Source organism: Symphalangus syndactylus, chromosome 12, assembly GCF_028878055.3.
Source record: "Symphalangus syndactylus isolate Jambi chromosome 12, NHGRI_mSymSyn1-v2.1_pri, whole genome shotgun sequence".
Classification (NCBI taxonomy): Eukaryota; Metazoa; Chordata; class Mammalia; order Primates; family Hylobatidae; genus Symphalangus; species Symphalangus syndactylus.
The window spans coordinates 133,803,800-133,825,481 of record NC_072441.2 but is presented as its reverse complement, the minus strand read 5'-3'; the positions used below and the strand labels follow the sequence as shown (position 1 = coordinate 133,825,481).

Genomic DNA, 21,682 nt, shown 5'->3' with positions numbered 1-21,682 from the left:
TGACTCCAGACCTACAATAAAGCTATCAAGATACAATCAAGATAGCATGGTATTGGCAAAAGAATAGACAAATAGATCAATAGAATAGGATAGAGATCCCATAAATTGACCCACACAAATATAGTCTGTTGATCTCTGACAAAGGAGCAAAGGCAATTCAATGGAAAAAGGATAAGTTTTTCAACAAATGATACTGGAATAATTAGATATCTGTATGTACAAATTATTCACCTTGTACCTTTCACAAAAATTAACTCGAAATGGAACCTAAATAGACTAAATGTAAAACCTGAAACTATAATAAACTTCTGGAAGGTAACATAGAAAATTTATGTGACTTTGGGTTTGGTAATGAGTTTTTAGATATAAAACCAAAAGCAAAATTCAGAAAAGAAAAATCAGTAAGTTGATTTTATTAAACTCCAAAACTTGTACTCTGTGAAGTTCACTGTTAAGTGAATGAAAAAACAAGCCACAGACTGGGGAAAAAAATTGCAAACACATACCTGATTAAGGACTTGTATTCAGAATATACAAAGAACTCTTAAAACTCAACATTAAGAAAACAACCAACCCAATTAAAAAAATGGGCAAAAGAACCAAAAAGACACCCTTTCCAGATGGCCAAAAAAGATATGCAGATGGAAAATAAGTATATGAAAAGAAGCTTGCATTATATGTCATTAAGGAAATGCAAATTAAAACAACAGTGAAATACTATCACACCTATTAGAATGACTAAAAAACAAAAACAAAAACCTGACAGTCTCAAATGCTGACAAGGATGTGGAGCAGTAGGAACTCTCATTCACTGCTGGTGGGAATGCATAATGGTTTGGCCACTTTGGAGCACAGTTTGGCAGCAGCTTACAAAGTGAAACATAATATGACCATATGTTCTAGCAGTCACCCTCCTAAGTATTTACCCAGTGGAACTGAAAACTTATGTTTACACAAAAACCATACATGAATATTTATAGCAGCTTTATTCATAATTGCCAATAACTGGAAGCATCAAAATGTCCTTTAGTATGTATATGGACAAACTGTGGCACATCTAGACAATGGACTACTATTCGGCACTAAAAAGAAATGTAGTCTGTTAAAAAAAAAAAAGAAGCACTACTAAGGGCTTTGAAATCAGGAAATATAAAAAGTATATTTTATAAAACAGCCACAACCAACACCCAAGGGCTTTGAAATCAGAAAGCTCTATATTCAAATCTTCCTCCTGCCACTTCCTAGCTGAATTTCTTTATTTCTTTGTTCATAAAATGGGAAGAATAATACCTATCATATAGGGCTGTTTAAGGATTGACAATAATGTAAATAAAAATAAAAACAAAGCCCCAGATACTGCTGAATAATTGTTAGTTACATTCCTCCACTCTATTATTTTGCTTCCCAAATATATCTTACAAATATTCTTCCTGTCTATATCCACTGTTACCCCTTCTTCCAGGTCTCCTCATTTCTCTCTTGGACTAGTGCATGTCATTCATCTGCATAAAAATCCTTCAGTGGCTCCCCATTGCCCCCATCAGCAAGCCCAGGCTCCTTGTCCTAGCAGCAAGACCATGCTGTGGTCTCACAGGCTTTGTTCTGTCAATACTAATGTATTTGCAATTCCCAATATGTGCCAGGCTCTCTTTCTGCTTTGGACCCTTGCACATGTTGTATCCTCGGCTGAGAATGCCCTTCTACTTTCTCTCTTTTCTTGACAGTACCTCCTCAAGATACCCGCCCTAATTCCCGAGACCACTTTAATTGTCTGCCTCTTCCATACCTTGTATATAACAGTGGTTGTACTTATACCCAAAGGTAATCTTTTATTTACTTACCTATTTGCTTACTGAAATTCAAGCTTTTTGAGAGTAGGAACCAAAATGGAAAACTTAGGTTCCTTAGTGCAGTGCTTCTGAAACATTTCCTCCGGAGGACCCTTAGTGGCAGAGGAGAGTGAGCATATATTGCAAAGCAACCCACTGCAAGCATAAAAATTCCTTTTTTTTTTTTTTTTTGAGACAGGGTCTTGCTTTGTTGCCCAGGCTGGAGTTCAGTGGTGCAGTCTCAGCTCGGTGCAGTCTCAACTCACTGCAGCCTCAGCTCAAGCAATCCTCCCAACCTCAGCCTCCCCGGCCCAAGCAATCCTTACAACCTCAGCCTCCTGAGGAGCTGGGACTGTAGGCACATGCCACCATGCCCAGCTAATTAAAAAAATTTTTTTTAAATAGAGATAAGGTCTCCTTATGTTGCCCCTGGTCTCAAACTCCTGGGCTCTAGTGAATCTTCCCACCTTGACTTCCCAAAGTGCTGGGATTACAGATGTGAGCCACCACACCTGGCCCCCCAAAAAAGAATCTTCAAGAGCTTTCATTTTGCTTGTAAAAATTCTGCATTCTATACCATAGTACGTATGTGTTTTCTTAATACATTCTTCCTCATATCTTCAAGTACATGTATTGCTCCAGGAAGATACACTAGTTTGTACTGTGGCTTTGAATAACTCCAACCTCTATTATATAGCCCCTAAACTGTGACACCTGCTTTGAGAGCCTGGACTTAGTGGATTTAGGAACAATGTTATCTGGAAATCATGGTAGTGACCTCTATCTTATACTGGGGACCTATAGAAGAATTGAACAGAAGATTCGACTGTGATTTTCACTACAAATTTTATGAGATATAGCCCTTCCATTGGGCTCACATAAGTGCTAGGATGCTAGTTTATAAGAAGTTCCTGCACATAGATGATGGAATTGTTTTAGTGGCCCTCCCTCTCTGTCCCCTGAAGTCTCTTGACCTCCCTGCCCAATAGGCATACATTTACGGACAGCCATGTGAATGACAGAGAAGAATCCAAATAAGAAAAATGAAGGAGCAGTTATTTTCCTTCTTAAATTATTGAAACTATGATAATAATTCAGATGAATCTAGAAGGAATAGTAAAAGCAGAAGTCAAACATTAAAACAGTAGGAACAGTGACTAATATTTGTATAACCTTTCAAAGGGCACTCTGACCCACGTTGCTGTAGGTATTCATTGATCTTCCCATCAGCCCTATAAAATGTACATTACTATAGCTATTTTAAGAGTTAAGGAAACCAATTGTGTCTTACCTGAGGTTGCACACCTAGTTAGTAGAACTGGTGACTTAAACTCCAATCTTCTTACCTTAAGCTGATGACACTTTACATCAAAGAAAGTAGGGGCTTTGGTAAGAACAGGAGAGAGTTTTGGAGTCAGTTTTCTCTTGTCAAAAATGAAAATAATACTTACCTTAGAGTAGGACTGCTCCAAAGGTAGATAGGGCCCTGGCCAAATATGTTTTACAAGGCGTCTGCCTGTATAAACCAGTTGATGGGTCCATGTATGGTATAATGACTTACTAAGGATTTAGAACAATGGGTAAAGAAGAGATACTTATGTATTTGTTATCCAATCAGTGCATATGAAAATTCCTTTTGCTACCCGCACACCACCAACTCTTTCTGTTCAGGTTCAGGAACGATCTCTTTGTGTTTTCTATTGTCAAATGTATCATTGCTGGAAAGTTTCGTATCTCCTGCCACAAACAACAAGTATCTGTATTATTAGTAGTCAATGCCATGGCTTTTTGGAAACTATCTTGTGGAAACAGTGATCTTCTCCCTTCAGTTCTCCAGTACCGTTCAGCTCATGCTGGATATATCATTTCATGAGGCCACACTATCCTTTCTGAGACCCAGGAGTATCTCAAAGATGGGACTGCTTTGTTGGTGATGACCACACACACCAGTGTCAGAGAGTGCAGGGAAAGTGTGAATGGTAATTTGCTTTCTGGTCATGTTAAATGTATCATTTGACATTTTATAGTGTAAACAGAACAGTGCATCTTCCAATCATGGCTTCTCCTGGACTCCTTCAGCCCCACATGCCTGGGGCTAAGGGAGGTACTACTTTTTAGAGGATTGTTGTAAAGCTGAATTAGATCATTAGATCCACTGTCTGGTGCCTGGTTTGTGCTCAGTGAATGTTACTTCTCTTGTGTTTTTCACTACCACCCAGAAAGAGGATGTGTTTTTATTTTTAAGGAAATAAAGTGTGGAAGCAAAATTGAATTGGAGAGTCACAGCAGATCTCTGGTGGAGTGCCTCCGTGAAAATTGTCTGTTGAAGCACTTGGAGAACTTAGTGGGGAGCATCCCTCCAGCTAAGATGAAGTAAATTACAAGGCTCTGGAGACAAATGTAACCTGGAGTTAATGTCAGCTCCAGAATCACTGATCAAATAGGAATGTGGCCTGGTTTGATGAAAAGGTATTGCAGTGCCTAGCAGCAAGAGCAGAAAGTCAGGGCCTCCGGAGCTGAGAAATACCACAAGTTTCAGATGGCTCAGATCAAGCAGTCCCTTTTTTCTTAAAGTGATAGAAGACATTTGACAGTGCTTCAGCATTTATCATAGATGGCTGTACATGTATCATGATGGCAAAAGCTATAGAGAAACCCGAGTCTACATTGGAAGCCACAAAGAGCAAAGAGTCAGTGATTTCTAGGGTAGAATGGATTGGCACAGCCCATATGTGGGTAGATGAAGAAACTGGTGACAATGCAAGCAAGACCCAGCAGACCTGGAGTAACAGGTCAGACAGGTGGCAGTCAGAGGAGATAGAAGTTGTCCTTAAGGAGAAACATTTCCATCTTGGGGCTTGAGAGGATCTATGGCAGTAAAGGCTATTTAAAAAAAAAAAATTAAAGTGAAAATATTTAATGACAGAATAGGATTACTCAAGCTAGGCAAAGCTGCTTCTGCCATTTCCCTCATCATGTCATTATCCCAGAAACAACTCTCTAGTACTTGGAGAAAGGCATCCTCATGAGGAAGGTAGAAGATGGAATTGAAGAATTCCCTGCTCTGTGGATGGAGCGAGCTCTGTGTGGAGAGGCTCATCTGCATACTCATGCATGTCCCCGTAGCATGGTAACACTGGCTTTGATTAAGCTGCTGCATTGTTAGGCAGTGTGCTAAGTGCTGCCTACACGGTCTTCTTTTCTCATAACGAATGCTTTAAACTAAATTAGCACATGAAACGAGGGAGCAGGCATGTTAGGGGCTGATCTGAATCCAGTTCTCTCTGAGATGGTTCTAGAGACTAGACTGATGGTTACACAATGTCCATCACTGATCTGTAGAGTCTTCAGGAATAACTGTCAATGATGCTTCCCCAGTTTCCCTGGCCATCACCCCACTTCCCCCTTACACTTCCTGTTGGTTAACCTTCCAAGGCAAGGTAACCAACTGATTTCAGTCCAGCATTTTATTGGGTACTTGTATACTCTGTGCCATACATGCTTTGCTAAATGATCATATTCTATGAGAGAAAGATATTTAAATGGACAATTACTCTTCAGTGTAATGAAGTGTAATGCTAGGCCTTAACTATGTCCTAGTCATCATTGTATCCTTAATCCCAGACCAGTTAGTTAGCATGTACTGAGCACCAACGAGGGGCCAGGCACCATACTCAGTGCCAGCCCTTCCTTCTCAGCATAACTCTTAACAAAAAAATTTTATAAAATAAGTACTAGTATAATCCCACTTTTACAGATGTGCAAATTAAGGGCACAAAACGATTTAAAAGACATGCGCCAAATCACACAGCTATTAAGAGAGTCAGGCTAAAAATCCAAGCAGAGTGACTCTGTTGTCTCTAAATATTTGTTGCCTGTGGAAATGAGAGGCAGAAAGGGGAAGGCGGTAGGAGAGTGGGGAACAAGTGAGCAAGTGAAGATGAATGTCCGCCCTAGGTAACGCAGGTCCACAGGGGGATGGGTTCTACCTGAGAAGGAAAGTATCATGGAAAGTTTGCAAGAGAAGTGGTGCTTAGAAAATAGGCATCCCTGGCCAAGGCGGGCTAAGGGAGCAGAGCTAAGGCCAGCCCTTAGCTTAGCCCAGTTTTGTGCTAGATCCTTTCCCCCTCCGCCTTCTCGCAGACATTCTCCCCCAACCTGGCCAACATGGTGAAACCTTGTCTCTACTAAAAATACAAAAATTAGCCGGGCGTGGTGGTGGGCTCCTGTAACCTCAGCTTCTCGGGAGGCTGAGGCAGGAGAATCACTCGGACCTCGGAGGTGGAGGTTGCAGTGAGCTGAGATTGTGCCATCACACTCCAGCCTGGGCAACAGAGTGAGACCCTGTCTCAGAAAACAAACAAATAGACAACAAAAAGAAACATTCTCCCTACAACTGTCCTATCTCTACTGCATTATGAGTTTTTCTTTTATTCTAACCAGCTTGTAAACTTGGGAAAATATTTCCTAACCTCAAAAAACACTTTACCCTCCTTCCCCGCTCCGGCTATTGCCCCATTTCTTTGTTCCTTTGTAGCAGAACTCCTAAAAATAGTCTGTGTTTCATGACTTCAGTTTGTCTCCTCCTGTTTTCTCTTAAACCCAGTGAAACGAGTTTCACCTCCACATTCCAGTGGAGTGGCTGTTGTCGAGGTCGGTGGTGACCTCCCTGTTGCCGAATCCAGCGTTTAGTCCTGTGGCCACACCTTACTGGACCTCCACAGTGTGACGCAGTTGGTTTCTGCGTCCTTCCTAAGACACTTCGTTGACCGCAGCCTCACACTCTCCTGCTCTTTCAGCCTCCTGCAGTGCTACTCCTCATCTTCCAAATGCTGATCCTTCAGACACACATCAGCCAGGGCACTCTCCCACTAGATATCATGTGGTGACTCTCCCTGTGATTGGATCTGAACCCGAGCCAGGCGCTTATGGCAGCCACGTGTCTCACACAGCGTGTGTGTGGTGCCCCAGAGGATGGCCATCCCCTCCAAATGTGCTCCCTCACCACATCCTCATGCGATTCTTGGAATTACGTGGTTTCCACTGCACATGGGGAAGCTGAAAATCAGATTTTCCATCACTTGCTTGTCAGTGTCCTCTGTGACAGTTTCTGATTCCAGATCTGATGCTTTTTCCATTTATGACCCATTGCTTGGCCTGATTCCTTAAACTCGGTCCTCCTGAGTGAAGCAGGAGAGTGGAAGCGTCTGGTTCCTTCTTTGGGGCTCCAGCCTGTCCATCTGGATTTCCTCTTGTGAGTGCAGTGGTGACACTCTTCACCCCAGGGGCTTGGTAGTCACGTTTGCAGGACAATGGGTGCTCTTACTGGGTTTAATGCTAAATCTCCCAAAATGAAAGGCCAGCTGCAGAGTAGGAGAAGAACAAGGGCTGAGTGATTTGATCAGACATGTGTGGGGGCCTGCTGGCATTTGGAGTGTGAGTGCCTTAGAGAGACTAACTATTCTGGCCCCAGGGAGTTGGCGACCGTTAATCTTGGTGGTTTTGACTGCTAACTGCCCCAGAGGTCCCAGCCTGCTGGATGACTCAGAATCCCCAACACTCCCCCTATTCTTCTCTCACTGGGATAGTCAGGAGGCCATTTCTAAGGCATTTTAATTTGGTAATAACTTGACATGACCCACTGTACCCAGAGTTGTACGTTTTAGGAGTTACTGTCGCTTTCTAAATGAGGGGTTGATTTGGAGCCCATCATCCTTGCTATTGGACTGCCTTGCACTGCCATGGAGAGAGCAGCATCTCCTGCCTGGCCTGCTGGGCTCCAGCTCCCTCTCCATTGTAGATGACGTGATCCTGTGCCCCCTGGACTGTCCCACAGCCCTTATTCTTTAAGCACCTTGCCAAAAGTTGATGGGGTAAACTAGAGAGAAAAGAGGTAGTCAAAGGTCTGTCTGTTGTTCATTTATTTCTGCACTGCACTGTGTTAAGAAGGGCACCTGCTGTCCATCTTTCTGCTGTTTATGAAACTTTCTGGAATTCAGAAAGACCACAGGAACTCACAGCACAAGGCAGGCAAGCAGATGGTGGGGATTGGGAGACAGGACATGAAGAGACTCAAAATGCCTCACTGCCGCAGACCAAAGCTGTGTAAGGCCTTCTGGACCATATTCTCCACCCCATCTCCGACTGTGTTGACCACTCCGGTGCTGTCCTGTGCCTTCCTCTGTGACTGTGTTGGTGGCAGTGCCCTGTTAAGAGTTCCTGCACTGGTGTTAGAGACCTTGGGTTCTAATCCAGTGTCTACCACTTGTATGATCTTGGATTAGTCTCTTCATCTTTCTAGGCCTTGTATGTAAATTAATTCATAGCACCAACTCAGAGAGTTGTTGAGAGAGCTAATTGAAGACATCTAGAATGTTTTCGTCACTGTGCCTAGTCAAAAAGCTTCTAGTCAGTTCCGTAATTGCACTGAGGTTTATATTTCATTTCAAAAATACAGTTGTTTACATAAGAAAATATTGTTTTTCTCTTGTTAAAATTTTGGCTTTCTTTTGCCTACCAAATAAAGTCCCAACTCCTCGGCTTGTCACTCAGCCTTCAGGTTTGCATTTCAGGCTTTGAATTTCCTTGGTGGGGGATGCTTGAAAATGTAGATTTCTAAAAGAAATTGTGCGTTGATCAGTTGAGTTTGTCTATGTTCAATGAGCAGTTACTCTGTGTAAGCCTCTGGGCTAGGCCCGAGGGGTCTATGGTGAATCAGACATGACACACACGAGGCAGTGGCATCATCATTTCTGGTACCACCACCCCACACCCACCCAGCCCAGACCCTGCAGAAGGCAGCCTGGAGGGTAGGCTTGCCACAGGGCCCCAGCACAGTAGAGCAGCTGGGCACCAGAGTGTTGGCAGCAGGCCCAAGGGTGGGGGCGGAGGAGGTGGGGACTCAGAACTGGCAACCAGCCAGGGCTCACTCAGGTGCCCCAGCATGCAGGGCCTCCAGTCCCGGCAGTCACGGAACCCATTCACTGACTATATCCTGTTCTTTGGCTGTGATCTTCTCTAGACTGCATAGTGCAGAGATTTTGATGGCAGGGCAGTGACTCCAGACCCACATTGAACGCATAAGGACGTTGAAACCCAAATATGTGAGGTGGCATGATTGTGGTCACACAGCAACAAGCCAGGATTAGAACACAAGTCTTCTGAAAAATATGCAGCATCTCAGCCTCGTGGGTTCCTGAGATTGCCTTGTCTGCAGTGAGACTGTCAGGGTCATTTTGTTCCTTAAGAAAGTTTTGGCTGGGCGCGGTGGCTCATGCCTGTAATCTCAGCACTTTGGGAGGCCGAGGTGGGCAGATCATGAGGTCAGGAGATCGAGACCATCCTGGCTAACACGGTGAAACCCCATCTCTACTAAAAATACAAAAAATTAGCCAGGCGTGGTGGCGGGCACCTGTAGTCCCAGCTACTCCGGAGGCTGAGGCAGGAGAATGGCGTGAACCCAGGAGGTGGAGCTTGCAGTGAGCCGAGATGGCGCCACTGCACTCCAGCCTGGGTGACAGAGCGAGACTCCATTTCAAAAAAAAAAAAAAAAAGAAGAAAGTTTTAGGGGTCTTCTCTGTGCACATTTATGCAAGGCACTGGAGAGGGTAGGCAGTGTTAAATCAGACTCGACCTTAGGAGTTTACAGTGTGTCAAAGGAGATATACTACCAAAAATTACAATACAGAATAGCAAGTGCTGAGGGGTAAGTATATGATGTGAGGGGCAGGGGGAGTGACTGTGCAAGCACAGAGGAAGCACTTAGCCCAATCCGAGGGTCAGGGAATCACTCCCAGTGAAGCTGATATTTCAGTTTAATCATGAAGGACCAATAGTTATTAGCCAGATGAAAAAGGACAAGGAATAACATTCCAGGCAGAGAGACCAGGAAAGCATCCTCAACTAAAAGTCTAATGGTTACGTCAGTAGCCCCAACATTTATTGTGTCTATATTCGGTCACTGTTTGTGACCGTTCCCACTACTGGGGAATGGTTCCCACTGGGTGGATCATAGCATGAGTGGAGAGAATAAAAGCAGATGAGGCTAGCCATGTAGGAACATACAAGGAAGGTGGAAAGGCCCGAGGCTCTGACTATCAAAGCCTGAGTAGCTATATCCTGTGAACTCCAAGCACCACTCCCCCGGGTATTGGAGCCTTGATAGAGCTCCTCATTTCCTTGGTATCAGGCTTCCTGCAAAGAATCTATGAGTGGCTCAATGCCTGTAATCCCAACACTTTGGGAGGCCAAGGCGAGAGGATCACTTGAACTCAGGAGTTTAAGACCTGCCTGGGCAACATAATGAAACCCTGTCTCTTAAAAAGAAATCTGTGAGGCCGGGCGCGGTGGCTCACGCTTGTAATCCCAGCACTTTGGGAGGCCGAGGCGGGCGGATCACGAGGTCAGGAGATCGAGACCACGGTGAAACCCCGTCTCTACTAAAAAATACAAAAAATTAGCCGGGCGCGGTGGCGGGCGCCTGTAGTCCCAGCTACTCGGAGGCTGAGGCAGGAGAATGGCGTGAACCCGGGAGGCGGAGCTTGCAGTGAGCCGAGATTGCGCCACTGCACTCCAGCCCGGGCGACAGAGCGAGACTCTGTCTCAAAAAAAAAAAAAGAAATCTGTGAGAATCCAGTTAAGTTCCCTTTACAGATATCATCCAGGGGCCTGACTCATTATCTATCTATTCCTTTAGGGTTTGGGGATTTGTTTTGTTTTTACCCTTAAAGCCTTAATGTGGAAAAGTGCCTGAAGTGCTGATTGTAGGGAATGAAGCTTCATTCAAGGTTTAAACACCTTGTCCCAGCTACTCGGGAGGCTGAGGCAGGAGAGTGGCGTGAACCCGGGAGGCGGAGCTTGCAGTGAGCCGAGATTGCGCCGCTGCACTCCAGCCTAGGCGACAGAGCAAGACTCCATCTCAAAAAAAAAAAAAAAAAAAAAGGCTTAAACACCTACAGCTCCTTAGGAAATAATAACCCACTCAGTGCTCAGTGCCTGGCAAGCTGTAACTTTCCTTCTCTTCCCATAGGCCTGCTGAATTAGCCACCAAGTACGCAAACTTTTCAGAGGGAGCTTGCAAGCCTGGCTATGCTTCAGCCTTGATGACGGCCATCTTCCCCCGGTAAGTGCTCCTGTTTCCCTCCACTGCCTAGACAGCCTGGTCTGGGGTCCAATAGCCAGAAACTCTGCCTCTCACAGCCAGTCATGTTCTCCTATGCTCTGGAAACCATGGGTTCCTGGAAAGGACTCTGCCTTTAAGTTGGTTCCTACTCCAGTCCTACTCCATGCCCTTGCTTTGCCTTACTCCCATCCTGCCTCTGGAGCTTGCACCTTGTGGCACAGCCTGTTTCTACAGAAGGATAACCTACATGGTTGCCGCATGCAAGCCAGGTATCCAGAGGCAGCCAGAGAAGGCTGCCAAGCACAGAAGCTCCTAGACCTAGTATCAGTGGCCAAACAAATTTTTTTGGAAGCTGGGACCAACTAGCTGGCTTCAGGGAGGCATATCCAAATAAAGCAGGGAACAAAGAGAAATTTCTGAGGCTGTCTTAAGTTTTAGCACTTTCCTTCTCTGTCCATTTTGCATTCTGGAGCTGCTGGCTTCTTTGGCACCTGAAAGAATCTGTGCATAACCCAGGGAGTTCCTTTTACCAAATGCTGCTAAGGGATCTTGCTTACTGATCCACCTTCTCCTTTTTGGTTTTCTTTTCTGAAGCCTTGGTGTGGAAAAGGAGCTAAAGTGCTGAGATTGTCTTTGGAGTGCAGTGAGACTGTCAGGATCATTTCGTTCCTTCTGATTTTGAGGGGCTGGAGGAAAGGCTGCCTAGGATTGTCTGGGCACTTGGACCACCAGAGGAGTGCTAGGAGTGGGCTCTGCTCACTGGGGGAAGGACTTGCCTCCCATCCCTTAGAAGGCTGAGGTTAGGACACACAGTGTGCTTGCAAAGGAATGCTGAGAAACAGCTGGCCCCAAAGTAACTCCAGGATATTTGGTTTTTATGCTCCCTTTCTTTTCTAACGTGAGCAGTCTCAGCTTAGCTCCTTGTGTAAAGCAAGATCTATGCTGGCTGAGTATCCGGTGCTCAGATAGAGATCTCTTTGTCCAGGGTCTGCCTTCTGAATTGATTCCAAATATTTTGCTTCCTCCAGCTATTTATTGAGTGCCCCTGTGTCTGGCTTTGTGTTCTGTATTCTTAACACGGGTTTTTGCAAGCCTATACGACTCAGTCCCTTGGCCCAGACACCTGTGAGTTTTCCTTTACCAATATATAGGTTTCTTTTACTTTTTCTAATTGAAAGTAATACAGGCATGTGGAAACAAAACAAAACAAAACAAAAAACCTCAAACAGTACAAAAGGGTATATACTGCCACGCCAGACCCCTTCCGCAGAGACAGCCAATATTACCAAAAGTGGGAACATACTGTATTTAATATTCTGTACTGTGTATTAGGCCGTTCTTGCTTGTCTATGAAAAAATATCTGAGACTGGGTAAATTGTAAAGAAAAGAGGTTTAATTGGCTTATGGTTCATCAGGCTTTATAGGAAGTATGGTGCTGGCATCTGCTTCACTTCTAGGAAGGCCTCGGGAAACTTAAAATCATGCCAGAAAGCAAAGGGGGAGCAGGCACGTCATATGGCAAAAGCAGGAGCAAGTGAGTGAAAGAGAGGAAGTGCTACACACTTTTAAACAACCAGATATCACACGAATTCACTCATTATCACAAGAACAGCACCAGAAGGATGGTGCCAAGTCATTCATGAGAAACCACCGCCATGATCCAGTCACCTACCACCAGGCCCCATTGGAGATTACATTTTTTTCCCTTCCTTTTTTTTTTTTTTTTTTTTTTTTGAGACAGGGTCTTGCTGTGTTGCCCAGGCTGAAGTGCAGTGGTGCGATCTTGGCTTGTTGCAGCCTTGACCTCCGGCCTCAAGCAGTTAGCCACCTCAGCCTCCCAAGTAGTTGGGACTCCAGGCGCATGCAACCACACGTGGCTAATTTTTATATTTCTGGTAGAGGTGGGGTTTTGCCGTGTTGCCCAGGCTGGTCTCAAATTCCTGGGCTCAAGCAATCTGCCCACCTTGGCCTCCCAAAGTGCTGGGATTACAGGTTTGAGCCACTGAGCCTGGCTGGGGATTACCTTTCAACATCAGATTTGGGCAGGGACAAATATTCGAACTGTATCATTCTGTCCATGGCCCCCACAGATCTTGTGTCCTTCTCACATTTCAATATACAGTCATCCCTTCTCAATAGTCCCTGTAAAATCTTAGCTCATTCTAGCCTTAACTCAAAAGTCCTAAATCCCAAATCTAAATTCTTATCTGGAAATGAGTTCCTTTCACCTGTGAGACTGTAAAATCGAAACAAGTTGCTTACTTCCTAGATACAATGCGGTATAGGCATTGGGTAAACATCCCATTCCAAGAAGGGGTAATCAGCCATAAGAAAAGGGCTATATGCCCCATGCAAGTTTGAAACCCAGCAAGGCAGTCATTAAATCTTAAAGCTCCCAAATTATCTCCTTTGACTCCGTGCCTCACATTCAGGGCACGCTGGTGCAAGAAGTGGGCTCCCAAGATCTTGGGCAGCTCCGCCCCTGTGGCTTTGCAGGGTGCAGCCCCTGTGGCTGCTCTCATGGGCTAGCGTTGAGTGCCTGAGGCTTTTTCAGGTGCAGGGTGTAAAATGCTGGTGGATTTACCATTCTGGGGACTAGAGGATGGTGGCCCCCTTCTCACAGCTCCACAAGGCAATGTCCCAGTGGGGACCCTGTGTGAAGGCTCCAATCCCATGTTTCCCCTCCACATTGCCCTAGTAGAGGTTCTCTGTGAGGGCGCCAGTCCTGCAGCAGGCTTTTGCTTGGGCAGCCAAGCTTTTCCATACATCCTCTGAAATCTAGGTGGAAGCATCCGAGAATCCTCCATTCTTGCACTCTGTGCACTCTTAATACCACATGGAAGCTGTCAAAGTTTACAGCTTGCATTCTTCAAAGTGGCAGCCTGAGCTGTACCTTGCCCTTTTTGAGACATGGCTAGAGCTGGAGCAGCCAGAATGTGGGGAGCAGTGTCCTGAGGTTGCATAGGGTTGAGGCCCTGGGCCTGACCCATGAAACCATTTTTGTCTCCTGGGCCTCAGGAACTGTGATGGAAGGGGCTACCTCAATAATCTCTAAAATGCCTTTGAGGCTTTTTCCCTATTGTTTTAGATATTAGCATTTGGCTCTTTTTTAGTTATGCAAATGTCTCTAGCAAGTGGTTACTCCACAGCCTGCTTGAATTCCTCCTCTGAAAAAGCTTTTTCATTCTTTGCCATGTGGCTTGGCTGCAAATTTTCCCAATTTTTATGCTCTGCTTCCCTTTTAAATATAAATTCCAACTTTAAGTCATTTACTTGCACCCGTATCTGAGTGTAAGCTGTTAGGAGCAGCCAGTCATATCTTGAATGCTTTGCTGCTTAGAAATTTCTTCTGCCAGATATGCAATCATCACTCTCAAGTTCAAACTTCCACAGATTCCTTGGGAAAGGGCACAATGCAACCAAGCTCTTTGCTAAGGCATAAAATATTATGACCTTTGCTCCATTTCCCAATGAGTTCCTCATTTCAATCTGAGACCTTGTTGGCCTAGATTTCATTGTCCATATCCCTATCAACATTTTGGTTACAACCATTTAACCAGTCTCTAAGAAGTTCCAAACTTGCCCTCATCTTCCTGTCTTCTTGTGAGCCCTCCAAACTCTTCCAACCTCTATCCATTACCCGGTTCCGAAGTCACTTCCACATTTTCAGATATGTTTCTAACAATACCCTACTCCTGGTACCAATTTTATGTATTAGGCCATTCTTACATTGCTACAAAAAAATATCTGAGCTCTCCATTTGCCTTCTGCCATGATTGTGAGCTTTCTGATGCCTCCCTAGAAGGTAAGCAGATGCCAGCACCACACTTCCTGCAGAACTGTGAGCCAATTAAACCTCTTTTCTTTATAATTTACCCAGTCTCAGAAATTTTTTTTAGAGGCCGGGCGTGGTGGCTCACACCTGTAATCCCAGCACTTTGGGAGGATGAGGTGGGCAGATCACATGGTCAGGGGATCAAGACCATCCTGGCTGACACAGTGAAACCCCATCTCTACTAAAAATACAAAAAATTAGCTGGGCGTGGTGATGGGCACCTGTAGTTCCATCTACTTGGGAGGCTGAGGCAGGAGAATCGCTTTAACCCGGGAGGTGGAAGTTGTAATGAGCCGAGATCATGCCACTGCACTCTAGACAAAGCAAGACTCCATCTCAAAAAAAAAAAAAAAGAGTTTATGTTCACTTTTTGCACGTGGATGTTCAGTTGTTCCAGAACCATTTGTTAAAGACTCTGCTTTCTCCATTGAATTACCTTGGCATGTTTGTTGAAAATCAGTTGAACATATATGTGTAGGTCTCCTTCTGGACTCCCTAGTCTATTCTGTTGATTTATGACTTTGTGCCAGTACCATTCATACATGGACAGTCTTGTCGTCTGTTACTAAAAACAGTTTTATTTCTTCCTTTTTCATCTGTGTGTCTCATTCCTTTTTCTTGCCTTACTGCATTGGCTAGACTGTTCAGTGCAGTATTAAATACATGAGGTGAGAGTGAACAGCCTTGCCTGTTCCGAGTCTTAGGAGGAAAACATCTAGTCTTTCACCATTATGGTGTTAGCTGTAGGTTTTTCATAGATACCGTTTTTTAGGTAGAGGAAGTTCTCTTCTGTTCCTAGTTTCTTGAGAGTGTTTATCGTGAATAGGTGTTGAATTTTGTCAAATGCTTTTTCCGCATATTTTGAGAAGATCATACGGCTTTTCTTTTTTAGTCTATTAATATGATGAATTACATTGATTGATTTTTTCTCATTAATTGATTTTTGAATGTTGAACCAATCTTTCATTTGTAGGATAAACTTCATTTTGTCTTGGTGTATTGTTCTTTTTACACATTGCTGTATTCAATTTGCTAAAATTTTTCAAGGATTTTTGTGTCTTTGGTCATGAAAGATACTGGTCTGTAGTTTTCTTGTGATGTCTTTAGTTTTGGTAATATAGTAATGCTGGCTTCAGAATAAGCGGGAAAATATTTCTTCATCTTTCTACATATTTTGTGTACAATTGGTAATATTTTTCATGAAATGTTTGATAGAATTCACCAGCAAAATCTAGGCCTGTCTGAAGAAAAGACAGTTTTTTTATCTCTATTCTCATGTGCCACTGAACACACTTCTGACACCAGATGTGTGGCAGTTTTTCTCACACATCAAGGAATTCTTCAGCAGACACTAATGGGTGTCCTATAATTCAATTCAATTCTGATATTATCCACCTAGAGATGGCATCAGATCCCACAGGTTGACGGCTGAATAAGACTATACCTCACTTCAGATGCTAATCACAAGTAGTAGGTTATTACCTATACATCTCACCAACCAGCTATAAATTGTGAATTCCAAGACCACCCCCTCTTGGGTTTGATCTGTTTGCTACAGCAGCTCACAGAATTCAGGGAAGATTATGTTTATCCATTTATTATAAAGGATTTCACAAAAGATACAGATGAACAGCCAGATGGAAGAGATGCACAGGGCATGGCATGTGGTAAGGGGTTCACAAGTCTGAAAGCTCTCTGAACCTTGTCCTTTTGGGTTTTTATGGAGGCTTCTATAAACCCTGTGGAGGATTACATAGGCATTATTCATTGCATCATTGACCACTGGTGATCAAATCAACCTTCAGCCCTTTTCCCATCCTCAGAGGTCAGAGAGTGAGACTGAAAGTTCCAGCCCTCTAATTGCATAGTTGGTTCCCCTGCCAACCAGCACCCAACATAAGGCTATCCAGAAGTCACCTCATAAGAACAAAAGATATTCCTATCACCCAGGAAATTTGAAGGGATTTAGCAGCTCTCTTTCAGATGTGCTCTTATCAGTCAGGAAATTACAAAGGTCTTAAGAGCTCTGGGTCAGAAACTAGGGTCAGAGACTAGACTAGCTATTGGTGGCCGGGCACGGTGGCTTACGCCTGTAATCCCAGCACTTTGGGAGGCCAAGGAGGGCGGATCATGAGGTCAGGAGATCAAGACCATTCTGGCTAACACGGCGAAACCCTGTCTCTAGCAAAAATAAAAAAAAAAATTAGCCAAGCACTACGGTGGCAGGCGCCTGTAATCCCAGCTACTCTGGAGGCTGAAGCAGAAGAATGGCGTGAACCCAGGAGGCAGAGCTTGCAGTGAGCCAAGATCATGCCACTGCACTCCAGCCTGGGCAACAGAGCAAGACTCTGTCTAAAAAAAAAAAAAAGACTAGATATTAGAACAACAGATTCTCTTAGTGCCTCTATCTGTAAGGATTTTTAGGAGCTTTATTTAGGGACCAGGAGCAGAGACCAATATTTGTATTTTTTATTATTTCATAGCCTGCAGTCTTTGTAGGAAGGCTTTTGTTGTTTTTGGTTTCTTTTTGAGACATAGTTTCTGTCACTTAGGCTAGAGCACAGTGGCGCGATCTCAGCTCACTGCAACCTCCGCCTCCTGGGTTCAAGCAATTCTTGTGCCTCAGCCTCCCAAGTAGCTGGGATTACAGGTGTGCACCACCATGCCCAGCAAATTTTTGTATTTTTAGTAGAGATGGGGTTTCGCCATGTTTGCCAGGCTGGTCTCAAACTTCTGGCCTCCAGTGATCCACTGGCCTCAGCTTCCCAAAGTGCTGGAATTACAGATGTGAGCCACCGTGCCTAGCCAGGGAAGTTTTTTATTATTATTATTATTACAAATTAAATTTCTTTAATTCTAGAGTTATTCAGGTTTTTCTGTTTCTTTAGTAGCATGTCTTTCAAGGAAGTTTTGCCTTTCTTCTAAGTTGTTGAATTTATTAGCATAAAATTGTGTATAATATTCCCTTATTATTATTTTAATGTCTAGGATAGAGACAGAGCCCTCTCTTTCATGCCTGATATTGGTAATTTGCATTTTTTCTCTCTTTTTCTTAATTCGTCTGGTTTGAGGTTTATCATTTTTTGTTGATCCTCTCAAATAACTAGCCTTTAGTTCCATTGGTTCTTGTCTATTGATATTTTTTCCGCTATATCATTGATTTCTGTGCCTACCTTCATTTTTTATTTTTTCACTTTTCTCTTAGTTGGACTTTATTATTTGTTTTTTTCTTAGGCTAGAAGGTTAGATCGTTGATTTTATTTATTTCTCATATAAACATTGTAATGGTATAAATTTCACTCTGTATATTGCATTGACTACATCTTACAAATTCTGATATGTTGTATTTTTATCTTTGTTGAGTTAAAAATATTATCTAACTTTACTTGTGATTTCTACTTCGGCCTATTAGTTCTTTGAAAGTGTTTTTGCTTAATTTCCTAATATTTGGGGTGTTCCAGATATCTTTGTGTTATAGATTTCTGATTTATTTTTGCTGTGATCCAAATATACGTTATATGATTTTAATACTTTTAAATTGATTAAAATCTGAGTTATGGGACAAAATATGGTCGATTTTGGTGAATATTCTGTGTGTGCTTGAAAAGAAAATACTTCTGTTTTTGGGTTTTCTATAAATGGCAATTAGCTTAGGTTGGTTTATGGTATGTGTCTAGTTTCCTGTATCCTTACTGATTTTCTGTACACTTTTTCTAACAATTACTGACAGAGGGGTAATGAAGTCTTCATTTATCAGTTTTTATTTCATTTGTTTTGAAGCTCTATCATTTGGTGTGTATACACTTAGGATTGTTGTATCCCATTTCTAATAGATTCCTTCATTATTTTGAAATGTCCCTTTTTCTTATTGATAGACAAATAATTATTGTTCCAAAATCTTCCTTGTCTGATATTAATAAACCACTCTGACCTTTATAAAAATAAGCTGTATCATGGTGTATGTTTTCCATCCTTTTATTTGGTTGGTGCAAAAGTAATTGGGGTTTTTGCAATTACTTTTGTTTGTGGGAAGCAGCATGTTTATATTTGCCCTTGAGCTGTCCCAGGGGTGGTTGGGGAGCAGCCTATCCTTTTAACCTATTTGTGTCAGGCAGTCCTCCTACCTCAGCCTCTCAAGTAGCTGGGACCACAAACACATGTCACCATACCCAGCTAACTTTTGTATTTTTTGTAGAGACAGGGCTTTGCCATGTTGCCTAGGCTGGTCTCAAATTCCTGTGCTCAAGCAATCTGCCTGCCTCAGCCTCCCAAAGTGCTGGGATTACAGGCATGAGCCACTGTGCCCAGCTTATTTATTTTTGTTTGAAATAGTCAATTATTTAAAATAATTTAAAAATGAGAGTGGAAGGGAGAAGATATTTGCAAATCATACATCTGATAAGAGGTTAGTGTTGTTATCCAGAAAATATAGAGAACTTTTAATACTCAACAACAACAAAAAACTGATTTAAAAACAGGTAGAGAACTTGAATAGACACTTCTCCAAAGAAGATACACAAATGGCCAAAATGCACATAGAAATGTGCTCAATGTTACTAATCACTAGGGAAATGCAAGTCGAAACCACAGTAAGATACCACCTCACATCCATTAGGATACTATGGCTATTATCCCAAAACCAGAAAATAACAAGTGCTGACAAGCATGTAGAGAAATTAGAATCCTTGTGCACTCTTTGTGGGAATGTAAAATGTACAACAGCTTTGGAAAACAGGATGCAGTTCCTAAAAACATTGAAAATAGGATTGCCATATGATCCAGCAATTCCACTTCTGGGTATATACCCAAAATAACTGAAAGCAGGGCTCCAAAGGGTGTCTGTAGCAGGAATTATTCATCATTGCCAAAAAGTAGAAGCAACCCATGTTCATTGACAGATGAAAGGATAAACAAAATGTTGTATGCATAAGCAGTGGAATGTTATTCAGCCTGAAAAAGGAAGGAAATTCTGACACATATTACAACATGAATGAACCTCGAGGACACTATGCTAAATGAAATGAGCCAGTTACACAAAAACAAATACTGTGTGATTCTATTCATATGAGGTGCCTAGAGAAATCAAATTCATAGAGACAAAGTAGAATGTGGTTTCCATGTGCTGGGAGGAGGGAGGAATGGACAGTTACTGTCTAATGCATATAGAGTTTCAGTTTTGCAAGATAAAAAACAGCTCTGGATATTGGTTACACAACAGTGTGAAAATAACTAATATTACTGAATTGTACACTTAAAAATGGTTAGGATGGTACATTTTATGTTAGTGTATGTTACTACAATTCAAACATTTTAAAAGTTTTTTAATGAGAGGGAAAATTCTTTTATATTTACTCACAAAGTTTTCTTTACTGTTGGTCTTTCTTCCTTTGTGTAAATACATATTTCCATATGGTATCCTTTTTCTTCTGCCTGAAGAACTTCATTTAACATTTCTTGTGGGGCAGGTCTGATGACTGTGAAGTGTTTCAGCGTTGGTTTGTCTGAACAAGTCTTTATTTTACCTTGAATTTTGAAAGATTTTTAAAAATTTTTTGGCTAGGTATACACTTCTAGGTTGACAGTCCCCCGTTCTCACTTCCACCACCCCTTCCCCCACTACTTTAAGTATGTGACTCTATTTACTTGCTTCATTCCTGACAAAACGTCTTCTGTCATTCTTACCTATATTCCTTTGTATGTAGTATTTCCATTTTCTTCTGGCTGCCTGTTGAGATTTTTCTCTTTACCACTGGTTTCCAGCAATTTTATTATGATGTCCCTTGTTGTGGTTTTCTTTTCTCTTTTTTTTTTTTTTGACATAGGGATGGAGTTTTGCTCTTGTTGCCCAGGCTGGAGTGCAATGGCGCGATCTCGGTTCACTGCAACCTCCGTCCGCCTCCTGGGTTCAAGCAATTCTCCTAGCCAGGTGGCATGCGCCACCACACCTGGCTAATTTTGTATTTTTAGTAGAGACGGTGTTTCACCATGTTAGCCAGGCTGGTCTCAAACTCCTGACTTCAGGTGATCCACACGCCTTGGCCCCCCAAAGTGCTAGGATTACAGGTGTGAGCCGCCATGCCCGGCTGTGGTTTTCTTTATATTTATTTGGCTTGGAGTTTATTTAACTCCTCAGATACGTAGGTTCATAGTTTTCTTGTTTGTTTTGTTTTGTTTTATTCTTGTAATCACATTTGGACCTTGTTTACATATTTTCTCAAATATTTTCTCTGCCTCATCTCCTTTCCCAGGATTAAAATTACGTGGATGCTATATTATTTGTCCCACAGGTCACTGATGCTCTGGGTTTTTGTTTTTCAATCTTTTTTCTCTCTCTGCTTCATTTTGGATAGTTTATATTGCTATGTCTTCACATTTATAGCTTTTTCTTTTGTAGCATTTAATCATTTGTTAATCCCACCTAGTATATTATTATGTCAAATACTGTGTTTTTAATCTCTGTAGGTTCCATTTAGGTCTTTTTATATCTTCTGTTTCATTTCTTATTATGTTTATATTTTCTTCTGCCTTCTTGAACATTTTGAGAGTTGTTGGCAAATTGCCTTTCATAGCAATTTTGGGATTTACATACACACGTAGTAGTTGATGATGGTGCCATCCTTTGTTTTCTTCTGTTTTATAGTTCTGTTATTTATATTTAAATTATTAATTCATCTATTTTTGGTTTTGTGTGTTAGGGATGAGGTTGAGATCTAGGATTCTTTTTTTTTTCATATGGGTAGCTAGTATTTCTTGGTATTTTGATCACAAAATACTTAAGTAAATTCAAGTTTTTGATATCTGCAGCATCAATATTTTGACAGAAAAGGACTTGATAAAGCTCTTTTTGATGTGTTAATTTTGAGATGATCTACAAAAACCATTAAATCTTACCTTTT

General features: G+C 42.4%; 1 protein-coding gene across 1 annotated transcript in view; it reads left to right on the top strand.

The window, feature by feature from the left end:
- The window catches only part of ST3GAL3 (ST3 beta-galactoside alpha-2,3-sialyltransferase 3), a 224,154-nt gene that overhangs the window by 119,421 nt on the left and 83,051 nt on the right, over positions 1-21,682 (top strand). Inside the window, 1 exon segment of the mRNA XM_063627687.1 lies at positions 10,858-10,950. Within this exon segment, the coding sequence (XP_063483757.1) occupies positions 10,858-10,950 (93 nt within the window).